The sequence below is a fragment of the Ochotona princeps genome, chromosome 26 (assembly GCF_030435755.1).
Source record: "Ochotona princeps isolate mOchPri1 chromosome 26, mOchPri1.hap1, whole genome shotgun sequence".
Lineage (NCBI taxonomy): Eukaryota > Metazoa > Chordata > Mammalia > Lagomorpha > Ochotonidae > Ochotona > Ochotona princeps.
In genome coordinates this window covers 25,910,849-25,935,586 of record NC_080857.1, presented here as the reverse complement: position 1 = coordinate 25,935,586, position 24,738 = coordinate 25,910,849, and the positions used below count along the sequence as shown (strand labels likewise).

The following is a 24,738-nucleotide window of genomic DNA, read 5'->3' as shown; positions in this document are numbered from 1 at the left end:
GTGTCATCTACAAGCCTTCCCACACCTGTGGAGGGAGGGAGAGTGTGCGTGTGTCTGTGTGTGTGTGTGTGTGTGTCAGAGGGTGGCCTTCAAGCTGCTAGATAGGCTTGGCTAACATGTTCTCCTCAAGCTGTCCCATGCTGTGGTGTGTGTCTGTGTGAGTGAGATGTCAGGTTGCCTACAGGATACTAGGTAGGCTTGGCTAACGTATCCTCTGCAGGAGGTCTGTCTAGAGACCTACAGCAGCTCAGCCGCCAGCGGCTGCCTGGGTCTTGGCTCTGTCGTCTTTATTTGATTGGGAAGCTCTTTGGCAATAGAAGCCATGCTCTCTCTGCTCATCTCTGTTCCCGTCTGGCACTCCAGGCAATCCAGAGTGCTCAGCAGGGCGGGATGGGCTCTGCTGGGGTCCTGGAATCCTGCTGGTCTGGAGCTCTTATGCTGTGGTTCCTTGAGGTTAGAGGGAAGAAGGCAGTGGTAGGTGGGGGTCCTGTCTAGTCCTGGGTGGGCTGTGGCCATCTGGAAATTTGACAGGATGACAGTGAATTTGTAGAAAGTGAAATTGAAAGTTTACTTTGCTGCCAGATATCTTAAGGCCGTGCATCACAGTTTTTTTGTTAATATGCATTTTCCATCAATGTTTTAAAGACTTCCTTGTACGTGTCTTTCAACTTATTTGAGTGGCACAGAGCGAGTGAGAAAGAGACAGCTGGAGGGGGTAGAAGGTATCTCCTGGTTCACTCCCCAGATGCCTTCAACACTGAGCCTGCACTGGGGCCGTGCTGAAGCCAGGAGCCAGGGCCTCGGTCTGGATCTCCCATGGAAGTGGCAGGATTACGATTCTTTGAGCCATCACAGTAATTGGGAGCTGGAAATGAGGAACAGAAGCTGAGAATTGCACCCAGGTGCTCTGCAATGTGATGTGAGTGTCTTAACTGCCTGGCTAAATTATTTTTTCTAGAACTTTAAAAAACTTGTGCATGTTCATTTCTTTTTTTAATCTGAAATGCAGATTTATATATAGAGATGGAGATACCCTCCATTCTCTGGTTCACTTCCCACGTGACCACAATGACCACAGCTGGACTGTTCTGGAGCCAGGAGTTCCTCCTAGTCGTGCATGTGGCAGTGTGGGGACAGGGGTCCAAGGATTAGGGCCATCTTTCACTGCTCTTCTTGGTTGTTTTTTTGAGAGGGGCCCTGATTTAAGCTCAAGAATGGGGTTTTTAAGAGTTTACCCTCGGGCCGGCGTGATAGTATAATGGTTAAAGTCCTCGCTTTGAATGCCCCGGGATCCCATATGGGTGCTGGTTCTAATCCCAGTGGCTTCATTTCCCATCCAGGTTCCTGCTTGTGGCCTGGGAAGGCAGTCCAGGACAGCCCAAAGTCTTGGCACCCTGCACCCACGTGGGAGACCCAGAAGAGGCTCCTGGCTTCGGATCGGCTCAGCTCCAGCCATTGTGGCCGATTAGGGAGTGAATCATTGGACGGAAGATCTTCCTCTGTCTCTCCTCTTCTCTATATCTGACTTTCCAATAAGAATAAGTCTTAAAAAAAAAAGGTTACTCTCTGTTTCATTAGAGCAGACTATGAGGAAGGTGCTAGAGGTGGTGGGTTCTGCATTGCAGTCTTAAAAAAATAGTTGGAAGTTTCTAGAGGTTGCTCTGATTCTTGCTAGATTGTTGAGAATGGGCTGGAGGCATCTCGTGAGGAGAACCTGAGTTCCCATTCTTCAGGTTGTGTGTGTGTGTGTGTGTGTGTGTGTGTGTATACATACCAGAAGCAGGAATTTAGGGAACAGGGAGCAGCTAGCATTCACTCTGCCTCAGGCCATTCTACTCATTCCTACATCCCCAGTTCCTGTTGTATAGCGGGATTTCAAGAAATAGTTTCAAATAAGGGAAACCCTGTGTGTGTTGAAATTGTCTGCTTCTCATGGAGGTCCTGTTCCTGTCTGCAAGTGCCCAGGGTGTGCCTCTGGGTGACTTTCCCGCTGCCAGCTGGGCTGGCCACCTGCAGGCCTCGGCACCTGAGTCACTAGGCTGCGGCAGAGGTGGCCACCATGCGTGCAGGACCCCGAGTGGTGTGTTCATAGCGTTGGATGTGTCCTGTCCCACCCTACAGTATCTCCCTGGTCCTAAACCCCTATCCAGAACTTGCCCACCTTGCTTATCTACAAGTAAGGATACTTCAGAAAGTTTATGGAACAAAAATAAGTTTAGTTTGATACAGAAATTCTGAAATGCAAGGGTCTTCCAGAAGTTCATTGTAAGTATTTTTTATTTATTTTTTTCTTTAAAATGTTTTCATTTTTTTATCTTTTTTTTTTTTTTTCTTAATTTATTTGAAAGAAAGAGAGGAAGCTCCTGCCTGCTGGCTCACTCCCTGCAATAGTCAGGACTGGGCCAGGCCAGGCAGCAGCTGGGAGCTAATTCTATCTGGGTCTCCCATGGGGGTGGCAGGAAGGAATCCTGCTGTCTCCCAAGGCATACCAGGAGGAAGCTGAAGCAAAGCTGGGCCTTGAACTTGAACCCTCCCCCCCCACCACTCACCTTGTGAGATGTGGGCAAATGCCTACTCCCACGTGTCTTAATTCCTTCCCCCTGCTTTCCAAAGTGTGTCTCTCAGCCCAGGTTGGTCTCGTATCAGCTAAAGGATCAAGTCTCTATGCTTGTTTTTGAAAGGTAGAGTCACATAGAGGGGAGGAGAGACAGAGAATCTTTATGCTGGTTCATTCCTGAAACTGATGACCAGAGCTGGGCTGGTCTGAAGCCAGGAGCTTCTTCCGGATCTCCCACAGGGTGTTGGGCCCACGTGCTTGGGGCCATCTTCTTCTTCTTTTTTTTTTTTTTTAAGATTTTATTTATTTTTATTGCAAAGTCAGATAGACAGAGAGGAGGAGAGACAGAGAGGAAGATCCTCCGTCTGATGATTCACTCTCCAAGTGAGCCGCAACGGCCAGTACTGAGCCGATCCGAACCCAGGAGCCTGGAACCTCCTCCAGTCTCCCATGCGGGTGCAGGGTGCCAAAGCTTTGGGTCATCCTTGACTGCTTTCCCAGGCCATAAACAGGGAGCTGGATGGGAAGTGGGGCCACTGGTATTAGAACCGGCAGCCATATGGGATCCTGGTGTGTTCAAGGTGAGGACTTTAGCCACTAGGCCACCGCGCCATGAGGCCATCTTCTGTTGCTTTCCCAGACACATTAGTGAGGAGCTGAATCGGAAGTAGAGCAACCAGGGTTCAAACCAGTGCCTGTATGGGGTGTTGGTGCCTTGGGCAGAAGCTTAACGTGCATTTCTTTTTTCTTACTAGCCTCCCAAGACTCAGTTTGATTCTGACATAGCTATGTCGTCATCTTTGCCATTCCACAGTAGATACGGAAGGAGGGTAGAGGAGCCAGCACAGAGAGGAAGCCTGGGGAACTGAGAGCAAGCAGATGGGCAGAGGCAGTTCCGGTGGAGCATCTGTGCTCATTGGTTTGGGGGAATGACTTGACACACCTGGGCTTCAGGGCCATCAATTTTTTTTTTTAAGATTTACTTATTTGGGGGGGCCCAGCGCAGTAGCCTAGGGGCTAAAATCCTTGCCTTGCGCGCACTGGGATTAAATCCCAGTGTCCCCAGTTCCTCTCCATCTCCCTGCTTGTGGCCTGGGAAAGCAGTCCAGGACAGCCCAAAGCCTTGGGACCCTGCACTTGCGTGGGAGACCCAGAAGAGGCTCCTGGTCCTGATCTTGGATTGGCTGAGTTCTGACAGTTGTGCCCGCTTGGGAAGTGAATCATTGGATGGAAGATCTTCCTCTCTGTGTGTCCTCCTCTCTGTATGTCTGACTTTCCAATACAAATGAATTTATTTATCTTTCATCTGCTGCTACGCTCCCCAAATGGCTGCAACAATTGGAGCCAGGTGGCAGGAGCCCCCTCTGGGTCTCCCATGTGAGTTCAGAGTCCCAAGGACTTGGGGCCATCTTCTGCTGCTTTCCCAGGCCACAGATAGGGAACTGGGAAGGGAAGTGGAGCAGCCGGGATACGAACCGGTGCCCATATGAGATGCCTGTGCTTGCAAGGTGAGGACTTGGCCACTGTGCCATTGTGCTGGGCCCAGGTCATGGGTCATTTGCTGGTGACTGTGATCTTCAGTCGTTGAGATAATGTTACATTATGTTTCCTGGCCTGTTTAGGGAGGAAGCAGGGAAATTGTTGACCTATTTTTAAAAGGTTCCCAGTCAGATGGGTTAAAATTTCATAAGATGTTGATACTTAGGTAATAACCTGACCAGTGGTCTCAGCAAGGCAACAGGAGTGGCATTCCCCCTAGTAGACCATCACCTGAGTTTGCGGGGTTGGAGAACTTGCCTGGGATCACTCCCATGTAGATTTCTCTAGTAAGAATAAAAGGTGAGTATAGTGGCTAGAGTTTGCCTTCACAAACTGAGGGCTAACCAGCATCTTCTCAAGCTTTTTTCTTTTTTTTTTTTTTTTTTTTTGAATGAGTTACAGAGAGGGACCTGGTTCCATGACCTGGTTCACTCCCCAAATGACTGAAGCCAGGGGCTTTCTTCTGGGTCTCCTCCATGGATAGAAGGGACCCAAGGCGCTTGGACCATCTGCTGCTGCTTTTCTTAAGTGCATTAGATGGGAGCTGGGTCAGAAGTGGAGTAGCTGGGACAGGATCCAGCACTTGTAAGGGGATACCAGCAAGCACTGTAGCTGGCAATCTTAAATGTTATGCCACAGTGCCGGCCCCAAGAGTTCCATTTATCCCAAAAGGCGCTTACCTGGGTGGAAATGATAGTGCTTTTGGTGGGTTTAGCTGCGAGGAACCCACCTGGCTACCACACAGTACTTTCTGAGGCCACAAAGTGACAGGGAGAAGCTGCAGTTCGAGCAGTTCCTGGCCCCTCTCCATCAGCAGTGCCGTTTCCCTGCCTGCATTCCCTGCTACGCACAGCCACGGTGCTAACTGTCCACCTGCTGTCCACCTGCTATGCAGAGTGGCCGGGACCTACCTCTGTTTCCACTGGCCATGTGAATCAGGCCGGCGTTCATGGCACCACGGCTGCTTCTCTCCTAAAGACAAAATATGCCACTTGGAAGCATCCTGGTTTTCTTTTTTAAAAATTTATTTCAAAGAGAGAAACAGATCTTTATCTACTGTTTACCCTCCCAATTCTTGCAGCAGCTGAGGCTGGGTCAGGTGGGAGCCAGGAACTAGGAAGTCAGCCCGGGTTGGGTCATCTGTGTGGGTGACAGGAACCCAAACACTTGAGTCACCACCTGCCACCTCCCCAAGGTGCACCTTAGCAGGAAGCTGAATGGATGGTGAAGCTGAGCGTGGGGTTGGGACCGGGACGCATGGGGTGTGGACGTCCTGACTGCAGAGCTACAAGCCTGTTCCCCTGTGCTTTTCTCCCTGATCTTTTGGTCTTCCATCTCTCGCCGCATCAGTAACATCTGGACTATGGTGTTTATCATTCCTCTGTATGTTTTTGTACTTTCTACTGCTGTCTGTAAGCAGCTTAGAATATTCTGGCATTTTAACTATGACATACAGGAGAACTTGAAAAGGTTCAAGGAAATGTGTATTATGAAAAAAAAAACCAGGTACATGATTTCAAAAAGGTTTTTGTACTAAATGTGTCTTATTTTTAATAAATGTCATTTAATTCCATTTCTGCATAAGCATTGGGAAAGTGCCTTGGTCATGTAAATCTGGTTCACTCAGTTTACAGCTCTGGGATATCCGTTGTGCCGTCATGTCACCGTTTTAAACCAGGCCATGTTGAAGACAAGGCTGTGTTGAATATCCGCATGGCCATCTTGTCAGGTGTGTACGCTGGACCTGGGATTACTGCACTTAGAGTAAGAAAAATAAGACCCCCATCATGTATACTCTTACCAGGACTTTGAGAGACTTTTTTTTTTGCTAATACTTGGATTGTCCCTTCTAGTCTGATGGGTGTAAAATACCATCTTAAAATTCATTTTAAGATTAAATTAACAATTTGGTTATGTGTGGGGATGAGTACTTATGTTCATTAGTGAATTGTTTACTCTTTGTGTTTGGCCTTGATATAAGGACAGTCTTCTAGTTAGGCAAAACATCTGCAGGATTCAAATTCTATAAGGGAATGTGGGAACCGCCCTCCTCTCTGTCCCACCTGCTGCCCCACCCTGAGGGTGTTGGAGGTGGGAGGTCCTTTGACCTGGAGCCTGCAGGGTAGCTCGGAGGGATCAGCCACCCACCACCTGGGATATGGCATTCCTGGAATTCAGACCCAGCCATTCTGTTTCCCATCCAACTCCCTGCTAACTGCTCCTGGAAACCAGGCTCGGGTACTCGGTCTCCTGCCACCATATCTTTCTCTTTGACTTATTTGAAAGGCAAAGGAACAACCTTTAAAAAGTAATAAAAAACAATTCTGCCTTTCTTAGTTGCCATTATTTACTTTCTTGTTGATTTGTAGGAATTATAAAATATGCACACACAGCATATATATATTTAATTTTACATGTTAGATGCTTTACATAAATATGTGGAATTTTGTTAAAAAAAATGTATTGTCATTTGAAAGGTAGAGGAAGAGAGCTCCTCTATCCACTGGTTCACTCCCCAAATGCTGCAGCAGCCAGATCTGGGCCAGGCTGAAGCCAGGAACTCGGACTCCAGCTGGGTCTCACGTGGGTGGCAGGGGACCCTAGATGTGGTTGTCTTCTCCCTGGCCAAGTGAGTGAGTATGGAGCTGGGACACAAGTGAGGCCGCCAGGGTCTCGTCCCGCTCTGACACGGGATGGCAGTGTCGCATGTGGGATTTTGATGTTGCAAGTGGTGGCTTAATGCGATCTGCTGCAATGCTGGCCCTATGGATTCTTTTGACCTTATTAATACTATTTTTTCATGAGAAAATTGGTGTTTTCTTTTAAATTTGTTTTGCTTTTTTTACAGTATAGTTTTCCTGAAAGTGTTTTTTGTTTGTTTGTTTGTTTGAAGATCTATTTTTATTTGAAAGGCAGATTTACAGAGAGAAGGAGAGACAAAGATCTTCCATCCGCTGGGTCACTCCCCAAATGGCCACAATGGCTGGAGCTAAGCTAAGCTGATCCGAGGCCAGGGGCCAAGAACTCCCTCTGGGTCTTCATGTAGGTGCAGGGTCCCAAGGACTTGGGTCATTCGCCACTCTTTCCCAGGCCATAAGCAGGGAGCTGGATGGGAAGTGGAACAGTCAAGACACAAACTGACGCCCATATGGAATCGCAGTGTGTGCAAGGGGAGGAGTTAGCCACTAGGCTACCGCACGGGTGTTCCAGGTGACACATCACCAGAGTGGAGAAACTGTTCAACCTTGTATGGTGGAACTAAGTTCATTTTTTTCCAGATAAATAGCCATTGTTTTCCAGCTTTGGTTATTCAGTAGTCCTTCATTTTCAGGCTGACACTGCTTTGAGAAACTCCCTCCCTCCCTCCTGGCCTGCGCCTTGTTGTTGAGATGCATTTCACCTGTGTTAAGTTCACTCGTGGGGAGTGTAGATGGCTTTGGTTTGAGTATATCCAGAGCTGTTCAGCCATCACTGCTGTCCGACTTTAAGACATTTGTGTCGCCTGTAAAGCAGGCCGTATACTCAGAAATCCTCTCCCTCTTTCCCATTTTCCATGTCACCCAGCCAGAGGTAGCAACTGACTCTCAGGGCTTGCCTATTTGGGACATTTCTTTTTTTTTTTTTTTTTTAAAGATTTATTCATTTTTATTACAGCCAGATATACACAGAGGAGGAGAGACAGAGAGGAAGATCTTACATCCGATGATTCACTCCCCAAGTGAGTCGCAACGGGCTGATACGCGCCGATCCGAAGCCGGGAACCTGGAACCTCTTCCGGGTCTCCCACGCGGGTGCAGGGTCCCAATGCATTGGGCTGTCCTCAACTGCTTTCCCAGACCACAAGCAGGGAGCTGGATGGGAAGTGGAGCTGCCGGGATTAGAACTGGCGCCCATATGGGATCCCGGTGCTTTCAAGGCGAGGACTTTAGCCGCTAGGCCACGCCGCCGGGCCCTATTTGGGACATTTCAAATGAATGAAACTATGGCCTATGTGGTTTTTTCTTTTCTTTTGTTTTAAGATTTCCTTCCTTCCTAATTCTTTTTCTTCTTTTTTAATTGGAAAGGCAGAGCTATAGAGAGAAAAGAGACAGAAAGATCTTCCATCCTCTGGTTCACTCCCCCAATGGCTACAACTACTGGAGCTGAGCAAGTCCACAGTCAGGAGCTTTTTCTGGGTCTTCCATGTGTATGCAGGATCCCAAAGCTTTAGGTCATCCTCTGCTACTTTCCCAGGCCACAACCAGGGAGCTGGATCAGAAGTGGAACAGCTGGGACACAAACTGGCACCCACTGGGGATGCAGGCAGAGGCTTAGCCTTCTGAGCTGCAGCGCTGGCCCACATGTGGCCTTTTGTGTACAGCTTCCTTGGCCTTGTTTGTCTGCAGGGTTCGCCCATGTTGTAGTTTTACCAATGCTTTGTTCTTGGTCATGGCAGCATGCTGTTCCACTGTGGGTGTACACTCTCTTTATCTGTGACTTGATTCTATGGGGGTGATGCTGTCTTGAATCTTCTTGCCCAGGTGTTTATGTCCACTCCGATTTTTGATTATCTTGGGATGAACCTAAGAGCAGAGATGCTGGGTCATATAGTAGCTCTGTTTTTAACTTTTTGAGAAACTGATAGTTGCTGATAGGCTGCCCTGGTTTTTTGTTTTTGTTTGTTTGTCTGTTTGTTTTGTTACGGACTGCCCTGTTTTTACATTCCTGCCAGACCTATACAAGAGCTCTGATTTTGCTGAATGCTTACCAACTCTTGTTACTCCATTTTGTTTTAGTTGTACTAGTAGGTATGAAGTGGAATTAGTTACGGTTCTTTTTTTTTTAAGATTTATTTATTTTTATTGCAAAAAAAAAAAAAGATACACAAAGAAGGCGAGACAGAGGAAGATCTTCCGTCCGATAATTCACTCCCCAAGTGACTGCAACGGTTGGAGCTGTGCCGATCCGAAGCCAGGATCCAGGAACTTCTTCCAGGTCTCCCACGCGGGTGAAGGGTCCCAATGCTTTGGGCCATCCTCGACTGCTTTCCCAGGCCACAAGCATGGAGCTGGATGGGAAGTGGAGCTGTTGGGATTAGAACCGGTGCCCATATGGGATCCTGGTGCGGTCAAGATGAGGACTTTAGCTGCTAGGCCACGCCGCCAGGCCTTAGAGTTTTGATTTTCATTTTCCTAATGACCAATGATGTTATCTTAAGATTTATTTTTATTGGAAAGGCAAATTTTACAGAGAGATGGAGAGACAGAGAAAGATTTTCCTTCTGCTGGTTCACTCCCCAAATGGCTACAATGGCTGGAGCTGAGCCCATCCGAAGCCAGGAGCCTCTTTTGGGTCTGCCATGTTGGTGTGGGTTCTTAAGGCTTTGATGTTTTCCCCACTGCTTTCCCAGGCTACAAGCAGGGAGCTGGGTAGGAAATGGAGCAACAGGGACTAAAACCGGTGCCCTTATGGGATCCTGACTCTTGCAGGGGGTAGGATTAGCCAGCTGAGCCATTGTGCCGGCCACTCTACTCATTGTTTTATGTTGCTGTCTGTGTATCTTCTTCAGAGAAGTGTCAATTTAAAAACTTTGCCAGTCTTAAAATTAGGCTGTTTGTCCTATTGTTGAGTTATAGGCTTCTTTATGTATTTAGGATATAGATCCATGGGACATATATGCAGGTTCTTCAAAAGTGGTTATGGAACATGAAATTAAAACAATTTTATTGTGTGGTGGTTCAAAAACTTTGAAATCTGCACATAATGGAATCTTCAAAAGGGTTTCAAAAATACCTATATTTTGGGGCCCGGCAGCGTGGCCTAGCGGCTAAAGTCCTCGCCTTGAAAGCCCCGGGATCCCATATGGGCCCGTTGCGGCTCACTTGGGGAGTGAATCATCGGACGGAAGATCTTCCTCTCTGTCTCTCCTCCTCTCTGTATATCTGGCTGTAATAAAATGAATAAATCTTAAAAAAAAAAATACCTATATTTTGTAAAGCATTTTTTTTTCTTGACCAAAAGTCATCTCCTTAGTACTTTATTTTTTTTTCTTTTTTTTTATTATTTATTATTTTTACTTCATTAATTACATTGTATTATGTGACACAGTTACATAGGTACTTGGATTCTCCCCACCCCTCCCCAAACCCTCCCACCATGGTGGATTCCTCCCCCTTGTTGCGTAACCACAGCTCAAGTTCAGTTGAGATTCCCCCATTGCAAGCGTATACCAAACATAGAGTCCAGCATCTTATTGTCCAGTCAAGTTCAACGGCTTCTTAGGTATACCCTCTCTGGTCTGAAGACAGAGCCAGCAGAGTATCATCCCAGTCAATTAAAAGCTCCAACATACCATCAGCAAAAATTTACATCATTATGGAATTAATTGACATAGTAATGAGTAAACAATATGTTAAAAGTAAATGCGAGTTCCCAGCCACCTTCTGTGACCACCTCACCTATACTTCAATTTTAGTTTATACACAACATATAACATTCAAAACATAACATGTTATACATAACATCATATCATCTTAAATTAAGGCAAACATGTGGTATTTAACCTTTTGGGATTGGCTCATTTCCCTTAGCATTATGGTTTCCAGTTTGGCCCATTTGGCCACAAAGAACTGCATTTTGTTTTTTTTAATAGCGGAGTAGTATTCCATGGAGTAGATGAACCATAGCTTTCTTATCCAATCCTCTGTTGATGGGCATTTTGGCTGCTTCATGTTTTTGCAATTACTGATTGTGCCGCTATGAACACAGTGTAAAGCATTTGTATGAGTTGTCCATCCCCTAGTTCACGATCCGTTGGATGTCTATGTGAGCGTTCATTTCTGTGCCTTAACCTATTCTGTTAGTGTATGTGTCTGTCCTGAGGCCAGGGAAAGCAGGCTTTATCCGTGGCTTGTGCTAACTTTTGACCTTGAGAAGTCTGAATCCTCTCATTTCACTCGTGTTTGGTCTTGACTCTTCAATGTCCTTTACTTTTCATAGGAATTCCGTATTTTTCAGAGCTTGTTTATTTGAAAGGCAGAATTACACATGCAGTATCTGCTGATTCACTCTGTAGATGGCTGCAGTGGCCAGGGCTGGGCCGGGCCAGAGCCTGGAGCTAGGAACTTCTCCTGGGTCTCCCATGTGCACAGAAGGCTGAGCGCTTGGGCCGTCCTCTGCTGCTCTCCCACGCACAGTAGCAGGAAGCTGGGCCGGAAGTGGAGCAGCCAGAACACAAACTGGTGGTAGCCATGTGGTATGTTGGCATCACCAATGTTTGCTTTACATCTCTTCCACAATCCTGGCTCCTTCTTGTGAATTTTAATATCGGCTTATCAATTTCTATGAAAAAAGTCAGTGGAGATTTTAACAGATTACATTTAATTCATAGGTCAGTTGTCAAGCATTGTTACTTCACAAAGTTCACTATTCTAATCTATTTATTATTATTATTATTGTTGTTATTATTGTTTTTAGATCTTTACTTTCCACACTGGTAAAAAGATTTTATTTGAATGGTAGTTATAGTCACATACACACACACACACACACACACACGGAGAAGGAGGGGGGATCCTCTGTTATCTAGCTTAGTTCTCAGATGGCTGTAAGGGCTGGGCTGGGCCAAGTCAAAGCCAGGAGAAGGATGTTCATGCTGGTCTCCCACGCTGGTGCAGAGGCCCAGGTGCTCAGGCCTCTGCTGCTGCTTCCCTGGAACAGAAATGGAGCAGCCGTGGACCCCCATGCCTGTAGTCGGATCACAACCCTGGCCCCTGTTTTGTTCTTGTTGCTGATACTGTAACAGGATAGTTTCCTGTTTTTCACTCTGGGTTCATTCACTACTGGTATATAGGAAACTGATTGCTTGTTGTATATCAGTTCTGTATCCTACCACGTGACTGACCCCTTGAGTCTGTGTTCATAGTTTGGTAATAGATTGCTTAGGACTTCCTGTGTACGACATCATGTCATACACAACCACAGTTTTGCTGATTCTTTTTCAGTCTGGGTCTCTGACTTGTCTGATTGCCGGAAGTCGGTCCCATGCTGAACAGACGAGGCAGGAGGGAGCTGACTTGTTCCCAGTAGGGAAAGTATCACTCTTTCCATTAAGTATGACATACACGTACGTGGCTTTTTATAAAATTGAACTGCCTCCTTCTTTTCCTAGTTTGCAGAGCGTTTATCCTGGAAGACGTTGGGTTTTGTCAAATGTTTGAGTGTGTTAAGATGATCAATGTTTTTTGCTTTTATTCTGGTTGTTTTGAAATACTTTAAATGCTTTTTTTGGTTGTTGCTGTGCTTTCCAGAGGAAACCCTGCTTGGTAATAGTCCATACGCCTTTGTTTACTTTGCTGGATTCAGTTTGTCAGTGTTGGTGTGCTTGTATTCACGAGGGATATTAGAATTGAGCTTTCTGTTCTGTGGTGTCTGAACAGCAGCGTGATAGAGAGCTCAGAGTGAGTTGGAAAGTGGCCCTTTCTCTTGTGTTTCTTCGAAGGGTTCAGGAACAATTGGTCTTAATGCTTTAAGTGTTTCATACAGTTGACGGGGGAAGCCATGAGGTCAGGAGCCTTTTCTCTGTTGGCAATCTGAAGATGACGAGCGTGTCTCTCACTTGCTGTAGTCCCCCATAGTTTCAGCTTTTTCACGAGCTGCTCAGTGATTTGAATCAGTCCAGGAATCTGTATGTCATCTAAGTTACCAAATTCATTGACGTGTTAGTTGTTCATGGTATTTCCTTACGATCCTTTAAGGCATTGCCTTCTCTTTAGTGTCCTGTGTTTGTACTACAGTCTATGCAAATGTGAATCTCTTTTCTTTTTTTTTTTAAGATTTATTTTTACTGGAAAATCAGATATAAATGGTTCACTCCCCAAGCATCTGCAATAGCTGGAGCTGTGCAGATCTGGAACCAGGAGCCAGGAGCCTCTTCTGGGTCTCCCACGTGGATGCAGGGTCCCAAGGCTTTGGGCCGTCCTCCATTGTTTTCCCAAGCCACGGGCCAGGGAGGTGGCTGGGAAGCGGGGTGTCCGGGACACAAACAAGCACTCAAATGCGATCTCGGAATGTGCAAGTCAAGAACTTTAGCCCACTAGGCTTCTGCACCGGGCCTCAAATGTAAATTTCTTTTAATTTAACTTGGTGGACCCAGCATGGGTAGCCTAGTGGCTAAAGTTTTCACCTTGCTCATGTCAGCATCCCATGTGGATGTCGGTTCTAATCCCGGAAGCTCCACTTCCCATCCAGCTCCCTGCTTGTGGCCTGGGAAAGCAGTCGAGGATGGCCCAAAGCCATGGGCTCCCTTACCTTTAGGATTTTGCAGTAGGTCCCTAACCTGCCATTGGCTAGTGGGTGGAGCAGGCCAGCTTGCATTCCAACTGTATTCTGCTGGTCCCTAAAGAGCTTTTGGAAGCATCCACAGATGGGTTCTGGATCCCCAGGTGACGCCCCACACCCCAGGAGACTGCTCTGCGGAATCCCAGGACTCCTTAGTGCAGGAACTGGTTCTGAACACAGCGATAATTTGTCAAGGGGCAGACAATGTCAGGGGCAGTCCCGTATCCGTGCTTTCTGTCTGGGCCCTGCAACCTGCCTCTTGAACCCTGGGGGAGGTGGTATGGATGATGGAGATTCCAGCAAACTCTGGCTCTCCTGCATGCATCCCTGGGAGAGCGTGTGTTGTGAGCTACACAGAACTTACGTTCAGTTTGAGGCCTGGTCCACCTCGTAGACTTGCCATGATTAGTTCAGCCCAGTGTCCTGGCCACCTCTTGGGCCTCCGCTGTCAGGCTGGGCTCCTAAAGCCAGATGTCCACCTGCCCCGTGAGGATGCGAGGGTTAATGTCCACCAGCTGAGGGCCCGCTGGCTAGTGGGGGAGGTGCCACTAGAACAGAGCTGTTGTTGTACTGTGAATGATTGGGCTTTGTTCCGGAGTCCTCAGTATTTGACTTGCCACTTTTAGAGTCCTGCGTGCCTAATTGCTGGAGAGATTTGCAGGCCTGGGGTGGACCTGGGGTGCCTCCTCTGTGCCCACCGTGGGGAGGGGTACCTGCCTGGTGACAGCTGGGGAAGCTGCATTTCTGGCGCTAGCCCCTACTTCCCTCCCCAGCAGTGAGGAATGAGAAAAATGCAAAAAGTGTGACACACACGGGACTGCTTCTGAATAGGACGTTTATTGACCAGAGGTCCCACAGCGACAGGCAGACGCGGGCGCTTTAATTCCTGGGGCAGTCGCTGCTCACCCCAGGCCTGTTAACTGCTGGGCTGCTGGCTCGCGGAGGATGTCGCTCCCGGGCTTCTCACGGCCCTCTCCGAGTGCCCATGGGAGCCCTGTTGAGGAAAGCGGTAGGTACCGGTTAGGGTACTAGGATGGGACTGCCAGCCTCACTGCCTTCTCCGCCACCTGCCAGGGAACCAGGCCAGCCGCAGGCTTCCACACAGAGGACAGCTTCTTCCGCTGGGTGTCCTGGAGGCTTTAGCTGGATTTGTCCCGGTACAGCGGGACAACCCATGATCCTTTGTTGGGGGTGACTGCATGTGACGCCGGGCAGGGTCTTGCTTGGTCCGTTGGGAGTTGGAGAAGGTCCTAGTTTGCACACAGTGCTGGGGAAAACAGAGTTAATCCCGTTTGTTCCGGAACTTTCCTTTACCCTGAATCCAGAGGGGATGTTTGTTTTGAATCAAACAAGTGGCAGCTGCTGGTGGAGCATGAATAAGGGGCTTTTTACCCCCCCACCCCACACGTGATGATCCCCCTCGGCCACCATTTCTACACTGGGGGTCAGCAGGCACTAGGTTAGGGGGAGGGGCGGGCCTTGCTTTTCCTGGGGATAACCTCTATTGCCTAGAATCTGGGGTTCAGTCAGTGACTGCTATTTGTCCTCGAAACTGGTCTGAGTATCCTGTGGCCCTAGGAGAAAGCTGCGCTCTTCCCCCGGGAAACTGGTTGGATGAGTTTCCCAGGCCTCCCTGCGGGAGGCCCGAGTGACTGGGATGCTGGGGTTGAGGGGGGGCGGTTGTGCAGGTGGTGTCGTCTGGGCGGGGTCTCTTGAGCCCTGCTGGGTGGGGCAGGTGTGTGCCCTGTGCTCTGAGAGGTGCCTGCCATGTAGAATCCACCTTGCTTATTTCTCTGCTGCTGGCTCCGGCCCCAGGGCAGAGCCCAGGGTAGAGAGGACCTTTAGGGGTCCTTGGAGATGCTGAACTGGGGGAGGGCTGGGCAGGATGGGAGCAGGTCTGGAGGTCTGGAGGCTTAGGACTGGGAAGAGTTGTTTGCCCCGCCTTCCCCGCCCTGTTAGGGGATTTGAGGAAATGAACAGGCACAGTGGAGACAGACCTACCCTCCTTACTCTGGTCAGGGTGACGGGTAGGGCCACACACACACTGTCCTGGTTCTTCACCTTCAAGTGCATCGCAGTGGGTCCTCCTGCTAGCTGCTGGTCCCTCCCTGTCACTCTCTCCTCTGGGGAGCTCTCTGTGACCCGTCAGTGCCTTCCTGGCCTTTGACTTCTTCTGGAACCCTCCCCAGCAGTGTGCCTGCCAGCCAGTGCAGTTAGCTGTTCAGGGCATATTCTTACACCTGCCCCACTTCTGCAGCTCTTGATGATGGCTCACACCTTGGGTGTGTCACGCTGCCCACAGGGTCACACACACCCTTTCTGCCTGGCTGCATCTTACTGCTGGGTGCCCAGGTACTTGGGCCTGAACTTTCCCACACACCGGCTCCTGTGGCGGCTTCTGTTGCCCTCCGATCTCTTGCTCACCTGATGAAAACTTACTCACCATTCATGACTCAGCCAGACTGTCACCTGCTGGAAAAGCTGCCTGGACTCCCAGGTGCTGCCAGCCCCTCCCTGTCTTAATTTATTCTCTCACTTCTGCACCCGGCCCTGACGGCGTTGTTTTTGCAAGGAGTCTGTTTCTGTGGCTGCGTTTCCTTCTGGAGTGCAAGTTCCTCAAAAGACAGGATTGCTTACTCATTTCAGTGTCCTCAGGGCCCGGCAGCACGCTCAGAAGTGCCGAACCGCATTCCCACACCAGAGGCAACCTGGAACTGCTCACACTGCACTCCACCTGCTTCTACTGCCGATGCACCTGTCTTTCATTGCAGTCTAAGCTCTGGATAGCTGAGTCTGTCTGTGAATCATCTTTGTGCCTCCCCTGGGTCGCCTTGAAGTCTTTGTGGAAGTAGGTGTCGAGTGAGTGAATCCTGACAGGTGTGAAGGGTAACTGGTAGTGTTACGCCAAGTGGACCTGTGGAAGTGGAGGCACATGAGGCCTGCTCACTGTCTTCCTGTGTGAGCAACCGCAGGTGGGCAGTAGAACGGGGCTGCTTTGCTGAGCGCCGGCAGGAAGCCCTGAGCTCTGTGGGGTCCAGCCTTTGGGTCTCCTGTGACTGGTGAATCCATAAACACTATCGCCTCTCTCCTCACCTTGCTGCTTCCTATGTCCTGGCTCTGCTTGGTGTCCCTCCTGAAGCTGAATTGAAAGCCCAAGGACCAGGTCGTGGTGGTGTCTGTTGGTCACTGCCTTGTGTTGTGGCTGTCCCCTGGCACCTTTCCCTGCCTGCGCAGGCCCCTTGGCCCTGCTGGCTCTGCCCCTCGCCGGCTCCCTGCAGTGCCCGGCTGCCGGAGGAATGCGCCTGACTGCTGCCTGACTCACTTGTCCATCATCGTCTGCTGGGCCTCCTGTTGAATCCGCCTACCAGACGCTTTTCCTTTCCACCTGAATTGCTCTGTATTTTCCCTTATAAGGTCACTGTCGGGATCCGTGTTGGCATCGTAGCGGATGGGTTGACACCAGGTTGGAGGGGGAGGTTGGGTCATGCTGCTTTCCCAAACTTAAATTGTACATTTATACTATTATTCCTTAAGATTTTATTTATTTGAAAGGCAGAGCAACAAGGATCAGATTTCCATCTGCTGATTCATTCCCCAAAGGCTCTCAAGAGCTGGGGCTGGGCCAGGCCACAGTTGGGAGGCCAGGTTCTCATCCTGGTCTGCCATGTGGGGAGTAACAGGGACCCGAGTACCTGGGCAGTTGTGTCCTCTGTCCTCTTGTGTGTTAGCAGGGACCTGGATCAGAAGTGGACTTGAACTGGTACCCTGACATGGGTTGCAAACAGCAGGTTAACTCGCTGTTCTGTAGTGTCAGCCCTCCTGTCCCCGTGCTTGTGGAGCAAGTGAGATTGATGCGTTCTCGCTCACCACCACCATTCCTGGTGAGCTGGCAGGGCGCTCGAGGTCCAGCTCCCTTCTGCGGATCATCGCGAGTTCTGGAGACACCTGTTGAGGTTGGCACTAGTTGCCGATGAAGATTGTGACCTATGGGGCAGCCTAGGGACTTGCCCAAGGCCACACACACAGAGCCAGGAAAGTTGAAGGACCCAGAGTTCAAACCCGCCCAGCCTGTGTGTGAAGCCTGTGTGGGATTCCTGCACACATGTGGGGCTTTTCTGTGGGGAACTCAGTGAACCCTAAAGGGGCTGTTGCCACCAAGCAGCTCCGGATGCCTGGCAGCCCCAGGCAGGATAAATGCTGAAGGGTTGAAGTGTGGCTCCCACTTCCCAGCCATCCAGAAATCCTTGAAGCAAGCCCACACTCCCCCTCCCCTGCAAGGCAGCAGCCAGCTAGAGGGGCTGAATGGAGAGGCTAGGTCCCCAAATTGGCTGAGTCACCAGCAGGCCTCTGAGTGTTTTTTTTTTTTTTTTAAGATTTTATTATTATTGGAAAGCCAGATATACAGAGAGGAGGAGAGACAGAGAGGAAGATCTTCCATCCGATGATTCACTCCCCAAGTGAGCCACAACGGGCCGGTGCGCGCCAATCCGACGCCGGGATCAGGAACCTCTTCCAGGTCTCCCACGCGGGTGCAGTGTCCCAAAGCTTTGGGCCGTCCTCTCCTGCTTTCCCAGGCCACAAGCAGGGAGCTGGATGGGAAGTGGAGCTGCCGGGATTAGAACCGGTGCCCATATGGGATCCCGGGGCGTTCAAGGCGAGGACTTTAGCCGCTAGGCCACGCCACCGGGCCCCTCTGAGTGTTTTTGACCTGAACTGACAGCGCTGGGACCTCTGGGAACTTTGGTTCTGTCTGTGATGTCCATGGATAATTTCCATCTTCCCTTGCTTTCTTGGGCTGTTCCATCTTCTGCAGTCACTGTGGCATGTTGGTGACAAGCTGTGTTGAAAGCCGCGTCAAGCCAGCCAGCTGTGAGCAGTGCTGATGTGGGATCAATAGTTACCCTCAGCTGGCTTCAGTCCAGGGGCCTTCCAAAAGGTGGTGGAAAGTGGACATTTTTGGTGCAAAACGGTTTTGAAATCCATGCACACAAGAGGTCTGCATAGCAGAGTGTGGAAAATCCATGTTAGAGAAAACAGCTATGCCTAGCTTTCAAAAAATAAATGTATATGTTCGCACCCAAATAAAGTTATTTGTGAATCCTACTTTGCCACAGACTTTTGGAAGTACTTTCGTCTATGTGACGCTTCCCAGTGGATTGCTTTTCCTGGGACATTGGTGGGGTGACTTATGGCAGCCCACTTTCTCCAGCTGGCCCTTTCGCCCTTCCTCCCAGCCTTGTGTGGCTGGCCGCTTTGTCAGTGGTGTGGCAGGGTCCTGGTCCGGGGCCAAGGGGGACATGGCTGAGGGGAGGAGCGAGCAGCCACCCGTGCTTCCTGGTGCAGTGGAGGCCTGCTGGCAGTGACGAATGAGGAGACTCATTCGTTGGCAGGAACTGGCCGCTGGCCCGAGCGGACAACTGTTGACTTTTCTCCTGATGTGGGAGTGGTGAGAGGCGCTCCAGGCACGGACCCAAGCCCTGCCCGCCATCATGGATTGAGCACGAAGGGATGCCTTGTTGGGCAGAGCAGCATCTGTGAGCCCACAGGGACCGGCACTTGACGTCACATTCCTCTTGGTCATTAGAGTTCAGAGTGGCATGTGTGGCAGTTCCTCACTGCTGCTGTAACATGTACCACCCCTCATCCCCCTGGTGTTAGTGGCTTAGCAAAACACACACGCGTACCATCTTCACACATTTCGGGTGTCAGCAGTTAGGCTAGAGAGGCGGCTTTGGGGCAGTGGTTCAGATCCCAGTTGGGCGCCCCCGTTTCTGATGTCCCCAGGGCTGAGGCTTTGCCTTCTGGCTGTGTTGCTGATTCTGTCTTCCTGCTGATTGCACCCTGGAAGGGCCGCAGATGATGGCTCACGTGCTTGGGTACTTGCCACCCACATGGGAGACCTGGTTTGGGTTCCAGGCTTTGGCCTGAGCCAGTCCCAGCTGTTGGGCGTAAGGGAAGAGAACAACCGGGTAGGAGATTTGTACCTGCCAGCCTTTCACTCACTGTCTTATCAAATAAATATATCTACTCTTAACACCTGCCCTGTCTCACCGCCCCCCCCCCCCCCAAAGGCTTGCAAGCCTGATTTTTACAAATGTAAATAAAGCTGGGCTGGGGGGCCTGGCGCAGTAAGCTAGTGGCGGAAGTTCTTGCCTTGCATTCACCATTCGCATCCCAGCTGCTCCACTTCCCATCCAGCTCCCTGCTTGTGGCCTAGAAAAGCAGTTGAGGATGGGCCAAAGCCTTGGAACCCTGCACCCATGAGGGAGCTCTGGAGGAAACTCCTGTTCCTGGTTTCAGATTAGCTCAGCTCTAGCTAATTGCGGCCACTTGGGGAGTGAGTCATTGGACGAAAGATCTTCCTCTTTGTCTCTCCTCCCTGTAGATCTGACTTTTCAAGAATCTTAAAAAAAAAAAAAAAAAAAAAAAAGGCTGGGCTGGGTTTTCGGAGCTGTGTTCCTTGTTGAGGCTCCCAAGCAGCGTTTTCTGCTGCTTCCGGCCCCCTGGAATGGTTTAGACCTGACTTGTGACTCCTCCTCTCTGTCTGTCACCAGTGGCTTAGCGTCTTCCAGTTTTCTCAGCCATCAAGGCAGGGTTACAGAGAGCGAGAGACAAAGATCTTCCATCCTCTGGATAACTCCCCGGATGGCTGCAGGGGTTGGAGCTGGGCTGATCTGAACCCAGGAGCTTCTTTTGGGTCTCCCACCTAGGTGGGAGGGTGATCCAAGCACTTGGGATATCCTCTGTTGCTTTCCCAGGCACATTAACAGGGAGCTGGACTGCAAGGACAGCCAGGCTTTGAACCTGCTGCAGTTATACCTGCTGTGTCACAGTGCCACTCCCCTGCCCCACTAGCATTTTTAAATTGCTTTCTCTGAGACTTTTGGGAGGTGCCCCCCTGTATGCTCGAAGCTGTAAGGATGGCCAAGACAGCCTTTCTGTTGGGCCGATTCTGCTCAGTGTGTAGAGGGAGCCATCTGGGGTCGCATTCCAGACACTGGAGCCATGCCAGGGACTGGGGAGGCAGGAGCCGTTGGATGTGAGCAAACCACTCTCCCTGAAACAGGTGCCTGTGATGTTTCTTCCTCCCAGACCAGGTGCTAGGCCCAAGTCTGGTTCCCCGATTCTGGTGGCTGGTGGCCCTGTGCCTTCATGGCAGTTATAGCTATTGTTGGTTCCCTGCCAAACCCATGGACCAGGCTGCTCCTAGTGGGTGGGAAATGAATTCTCCAGGGAAAGTGAATTTGAGCTGGCTGGGCTGGGTTTGTGTGGCCTGGAATCCCTGGTCACAGCCTGGGCATGGTCACCGTCATGTTGCTCATCTGGGACACAGGGCCACTCCCTGGGGGAGCCTCTTCCATCCTTGATTAAGGTGCTCAGGGCCGCCTGAGTCCCCTGAGGTCCTGGGGGATTAGAGTGCCAAGGGGATGTCTTCTGCTTCTTGGGAGAGCTATAGAGAATGTAGGGGCTAGTGTTGGTTTTGGAGGAAGTCCCTGATTCCTTGTCGGGTCAGACTGGGGGCATGGCACCGGGGGGCCTGGTGGGCAGGTGGGGGAGGCTCTGGGATAAACCCAGCCCCTGGTTGGGAATCTGGAGCCTGCCGCTGCCTCCTGTCTGCCTTCCTGCACCCTGTCTTGCCTGGGCAGATTTGGGGAAAATCCTTGGGAGGTGGGGCTGTGTTAGAGGAGGAAAGATAAGGGTCTGTATTTGTGTCTGGAGAAAAGCTTGAAGACAAAGAAATGCGTCTTCCCTGTCTATCCTGCCTTTGAATCCTGAACTGCATCTGTCCCAGCTGATCTCAGGCCCCTTGGAAAGAAAGGTCTCTGGGGATCTTGTCATGTGCAGGAGGTGAGATGGGGGTTCTAGAAGACCGGGTCTTGGATTGCTGCCCAGCCAGAGTGAGCCATCTTCCAAGATGGAAGCAGTCCCTGTGGGACCTGGAGATGGGTGGGGTGGATGGAATGGGTGTGGCCCTGGCTTAAGGCTTTGGCTGCTGTCCACCACGTCGCCCACTTCTCTGGGCTCCTCCTTCCACCAGCAGATGGTATTGTCCAGGATGAATTGCAAGACCTGGGTGCTCACAGTGGCTTGGGGGTGAGTCTTAAAAGAAGGGGTAATGTTCACTGGACAGAAAGAAAAGGCTTCCCCTGGCCCTAGCCCTGCCCCGGCGGTCAAGGGCAGGTGCTTCAGTGACCTTCTGGGCTCTGCACTAGGGCTGGTCCAGGTCTCTTGAAGCAGATGTGCCTCTGTTGACTGTCACCATCCCATGACACCTCCTGCCCCTCAGCACCTCCCTTTCCTGGGCCTTGGAGCCTGATCCCAGGCAGACCTTCCTGTGTAGGAGACAGAGCACCTTGTGCACATGGGCCTCCTCTCGTGGTCTGAGAAAGTTCCGCTTTGTTCCCCATGACTTCATGTTGCCCCCAGCTCCTCTCTGCTTCCCCATGACCCTCAACCCCTCGACCTACCTGGAGTCTGTATTTGTCATTGTTGTTCCAAGGGGAGAGTGAACGGGCCAGCAGTCACAGTGGAGAAGGTCCACAAGTAGTCATCCCAAACAGCTCTTAGGGCTGTGGAGGGTTATGGGGTCAGTCTCTCAGGTCTGCCTGAATCGAGGGCTGTGCTAATCCTTTGCTTGTGGCCCTGGCTGGTGGGAAAGCCATTAAGGAACAGTGGTGGAGATACATGTGTTCTGGAGCCTGGGGTTTGAGTTCAGTCCCAGGCTCTGCCTGCCGCTTCCGTGGCCTCTGTGAAGTGGCTGTCCTGGGGAATAAGTGATGACTCTGTGTGTGTGTGTGTGTGTGTGTGTGTGTGTGTGTGTGTGTGTCTGTCTGTCTGTCCTGGGGTAGGGCTGTGATTAATCCTCTGCTCTGAGTCTGGGACATGGTTGTGTGTGAACGCCATCTGGGACTTGGGCCTTTTCCATGTAGCTTCTCCCCAGGAACTCCCTGAATATGGGAATGGTCTTAGGCCCCAAATCCCTCCTGGGGACTTGTTGTTCCAGCTGGGAATGATGGATGGGGATAGGGGGTGGCGCCTGGCCATGCAACACACTGTGAAGGACATCGGAGGACTGGCCACAGGGCTGGGGTCAAGGGCTGGGGTGGAGCATGCATCTTTTGTCCCTCTCTGGGCTGGAGAAACCTGGAAACCTGCCTCTGTGTGTGGGCGGGGGCAGTGTCCTGTGGAGGAACTTGGGGGCAGGATACAGCAGAAAGCTGTGTCTAATGAGTTGGGGGGCTTCTGCAGAGCACGTCGGAGGTGACACCCTCTGGCTTGGGGACACTAAGGGGATCTAGTGCTGTATCCTGGATGGTCTGATCTTGGAGCTCTGGGAGGCTCTAAGAGCACATGGAAGGGCCCCTGCCCCAGATTTGGGGGTCTGATGAAGTTCCAGGAGGGCGTGGCTTCTGATGGGAGACCTGAAGGTTGGTGTAGGTCATCAGGTTGGGGGTGGTGTGGCTTGGGGTGGAGTCGGGGGTCGAGGGAGGAACCATTCTGGGCAAAGCTGGAGTCCAGCACTGACTTTCAGAGTGGGGCAGAGAAGCAAAACGGGGTAGGGTGGGGTGGCACTGAGTATCCAGGGTGTCGGAGGGATGCCATGTTCGAGATGCTTCCTGAAGTGCAAACCTCCACCCTGGGCTGTTTCTGTGATCAGGCAGTTTGTGACGAGTCAGGCTATGGAGGGGAGGACTTGGGCCAGTCACAGTGACAGATATGTCCAGGAACTGTTTCTTGTTCCCTCTGGAAGCAGCATCAGATGGGCATTCTGGACTGGTGTGTGTGGGATGGGCACAGAGTGGCTACAGTCTGAAGGAGCACCCCCCCCCTTCGCTGTGATCGCCTCCTCTTGCAGCTGTAGGTGGGCCTGCTTGTGAGGTGCACCACCTGCCTAGGGGGTAAAGTCCACCCGTGTTTACCTCACCTGGGCGCAGCTTCCGGTGTTCCGAGCTGTGGCTCTGGCCAAGCTGTGCGGAGGGAACTAGCGGAGCGGGCTCAGCAGTGCCTCGGGCCTGGGCAGTTTCCCGGGGACTGTGTGAGTCATGGTCCTGCCTGTGCCAGGTGTGGGGTGTGGGGCAGACAGAGGCTGATGTTGGCTCCACCTCACTAACATGTCCTTTTTCCCATCACTAGCTGGAGAGTTCAAGTTCATGGTAGGGGTGGGGGCTGCTGGGATTTGGCACTGCTGGGGAGACTGTTAACCCTCTGGTGTATGTGTTGTCTCTGCCTGAACCTGCAGGTGACCCCAGCGAGGCCCCCGGCAGGTGGGCACCTACGCAGCACTTTCAAACAGTTTCCATTGTCTTGGCTGTGTTGGTGTGGAGTGTCTGCCCTACTGCGGGCACTGTGCCCAGAGCTGTGTGGGTGGTAGGGTGTTTCCTCCTTGCAGACCCAGCCCTGGGCAGGCCGTATCCATCTCTGGTGGACTCTGAGGAACTGCTGATGGCCGAGGTGCTTGGCCCAGGCGACAGGGACTGAGTTTCTGTGAGCACCCAGGACCGCTGTGCTGGGGAAGACTTCCTTCCAAGGCCCTCACTGTCCCTGGTGTGGGCCACCCATCCTCTGCCCGAGGAAGGGTACCAGGGTGGAACTGTTGCAGTCAGGAGGCCACGTGACATGGGCTTCCTCGTGGGTGTCTGCCTGCCAGAGGGGCCCTCCCTGGTGTTGAGTTTTGCGTCATTTTCCGATTGTAGTAGGAGGCCTGTCCTCACCACTTTGGAGCCGTGGTATAGTTGAGTACATTGAGCCTTGGGCAGTGGTTGCTACTGTCCGTCCGTCTGTCTTGTAAAGCTGAACTCTGCGCTAACGGCTCTGCGCTGTGCCTGTCCTCCTGTGGTTCCAGCAGCCACCTGCTGCTGCTTCGTTTCCATGGTGACCGTCTGTCTTTTTCCCTCCAGAACCTCCCCGGGGTGGTACCCCTGCCAGGCAGCGATGCCAGGATGCCCGTCTCTGCCTCCCTCCACCAAGACCGCAGCCAGCAGCGCCCCGTGAGCCTGAGCTCAACCTCGACCGCGTCGTCAGGCTCATCCCGTGACAGCCGTGGTGCCATGGAGGAGCCCAATGGAACTGAGGCCCCTGCCGAGAATGGAGCAGGCTCCCCATGTGGCCGGCAGGCCCCCAACAGCAACAACAACTCAAGCAGCTGGCTGGCTGGGAAGGGGCCCCGCTCCCCATTTGGTGGTCGCGCCTCCTCGGCAGGGCCGGCCCACCACAAGCTCAGCTACCTGGGCCGGGTGGTGCGGGAGATCGTGGAGACAGAGCGCATGTATGTGCAGGACCTGCGTAGCATCGTGGAGGTGAGCACCGTGGTCAGACCGTGGTCA

General features: G+C 51.3%; 1 protein-coding gene across 12 annotated transcripts in view; it reads left to right on the top strand.

Moving 5' to 3' along the window:
- PLEKHG3 (pleckstrin homology and RhoGEF domain containing G3) overlaps positions 1-24,738 on the top strand; it is a 42,165-nt gene that overhangs the window by 4,301 nt on the left and 13,126 nt on the right. For all 12 annotated transcript variants that reach the window (XM_058655143.1, XM_058655142.1, XM_058655153.1 and 9 more), the window contains exon 2: positions 24,313-24,711. In XM_058655143.1, the coding sequence (XP_058511126.1) occupies positions 24,355-24,711 (357 nt within the window). In that variant the 5' untranslated portion in view covers positions 24,313-24,354. The remainder of the gene's footprint in view (positions 1-24,312; positions 24,712-24,738) is intronic.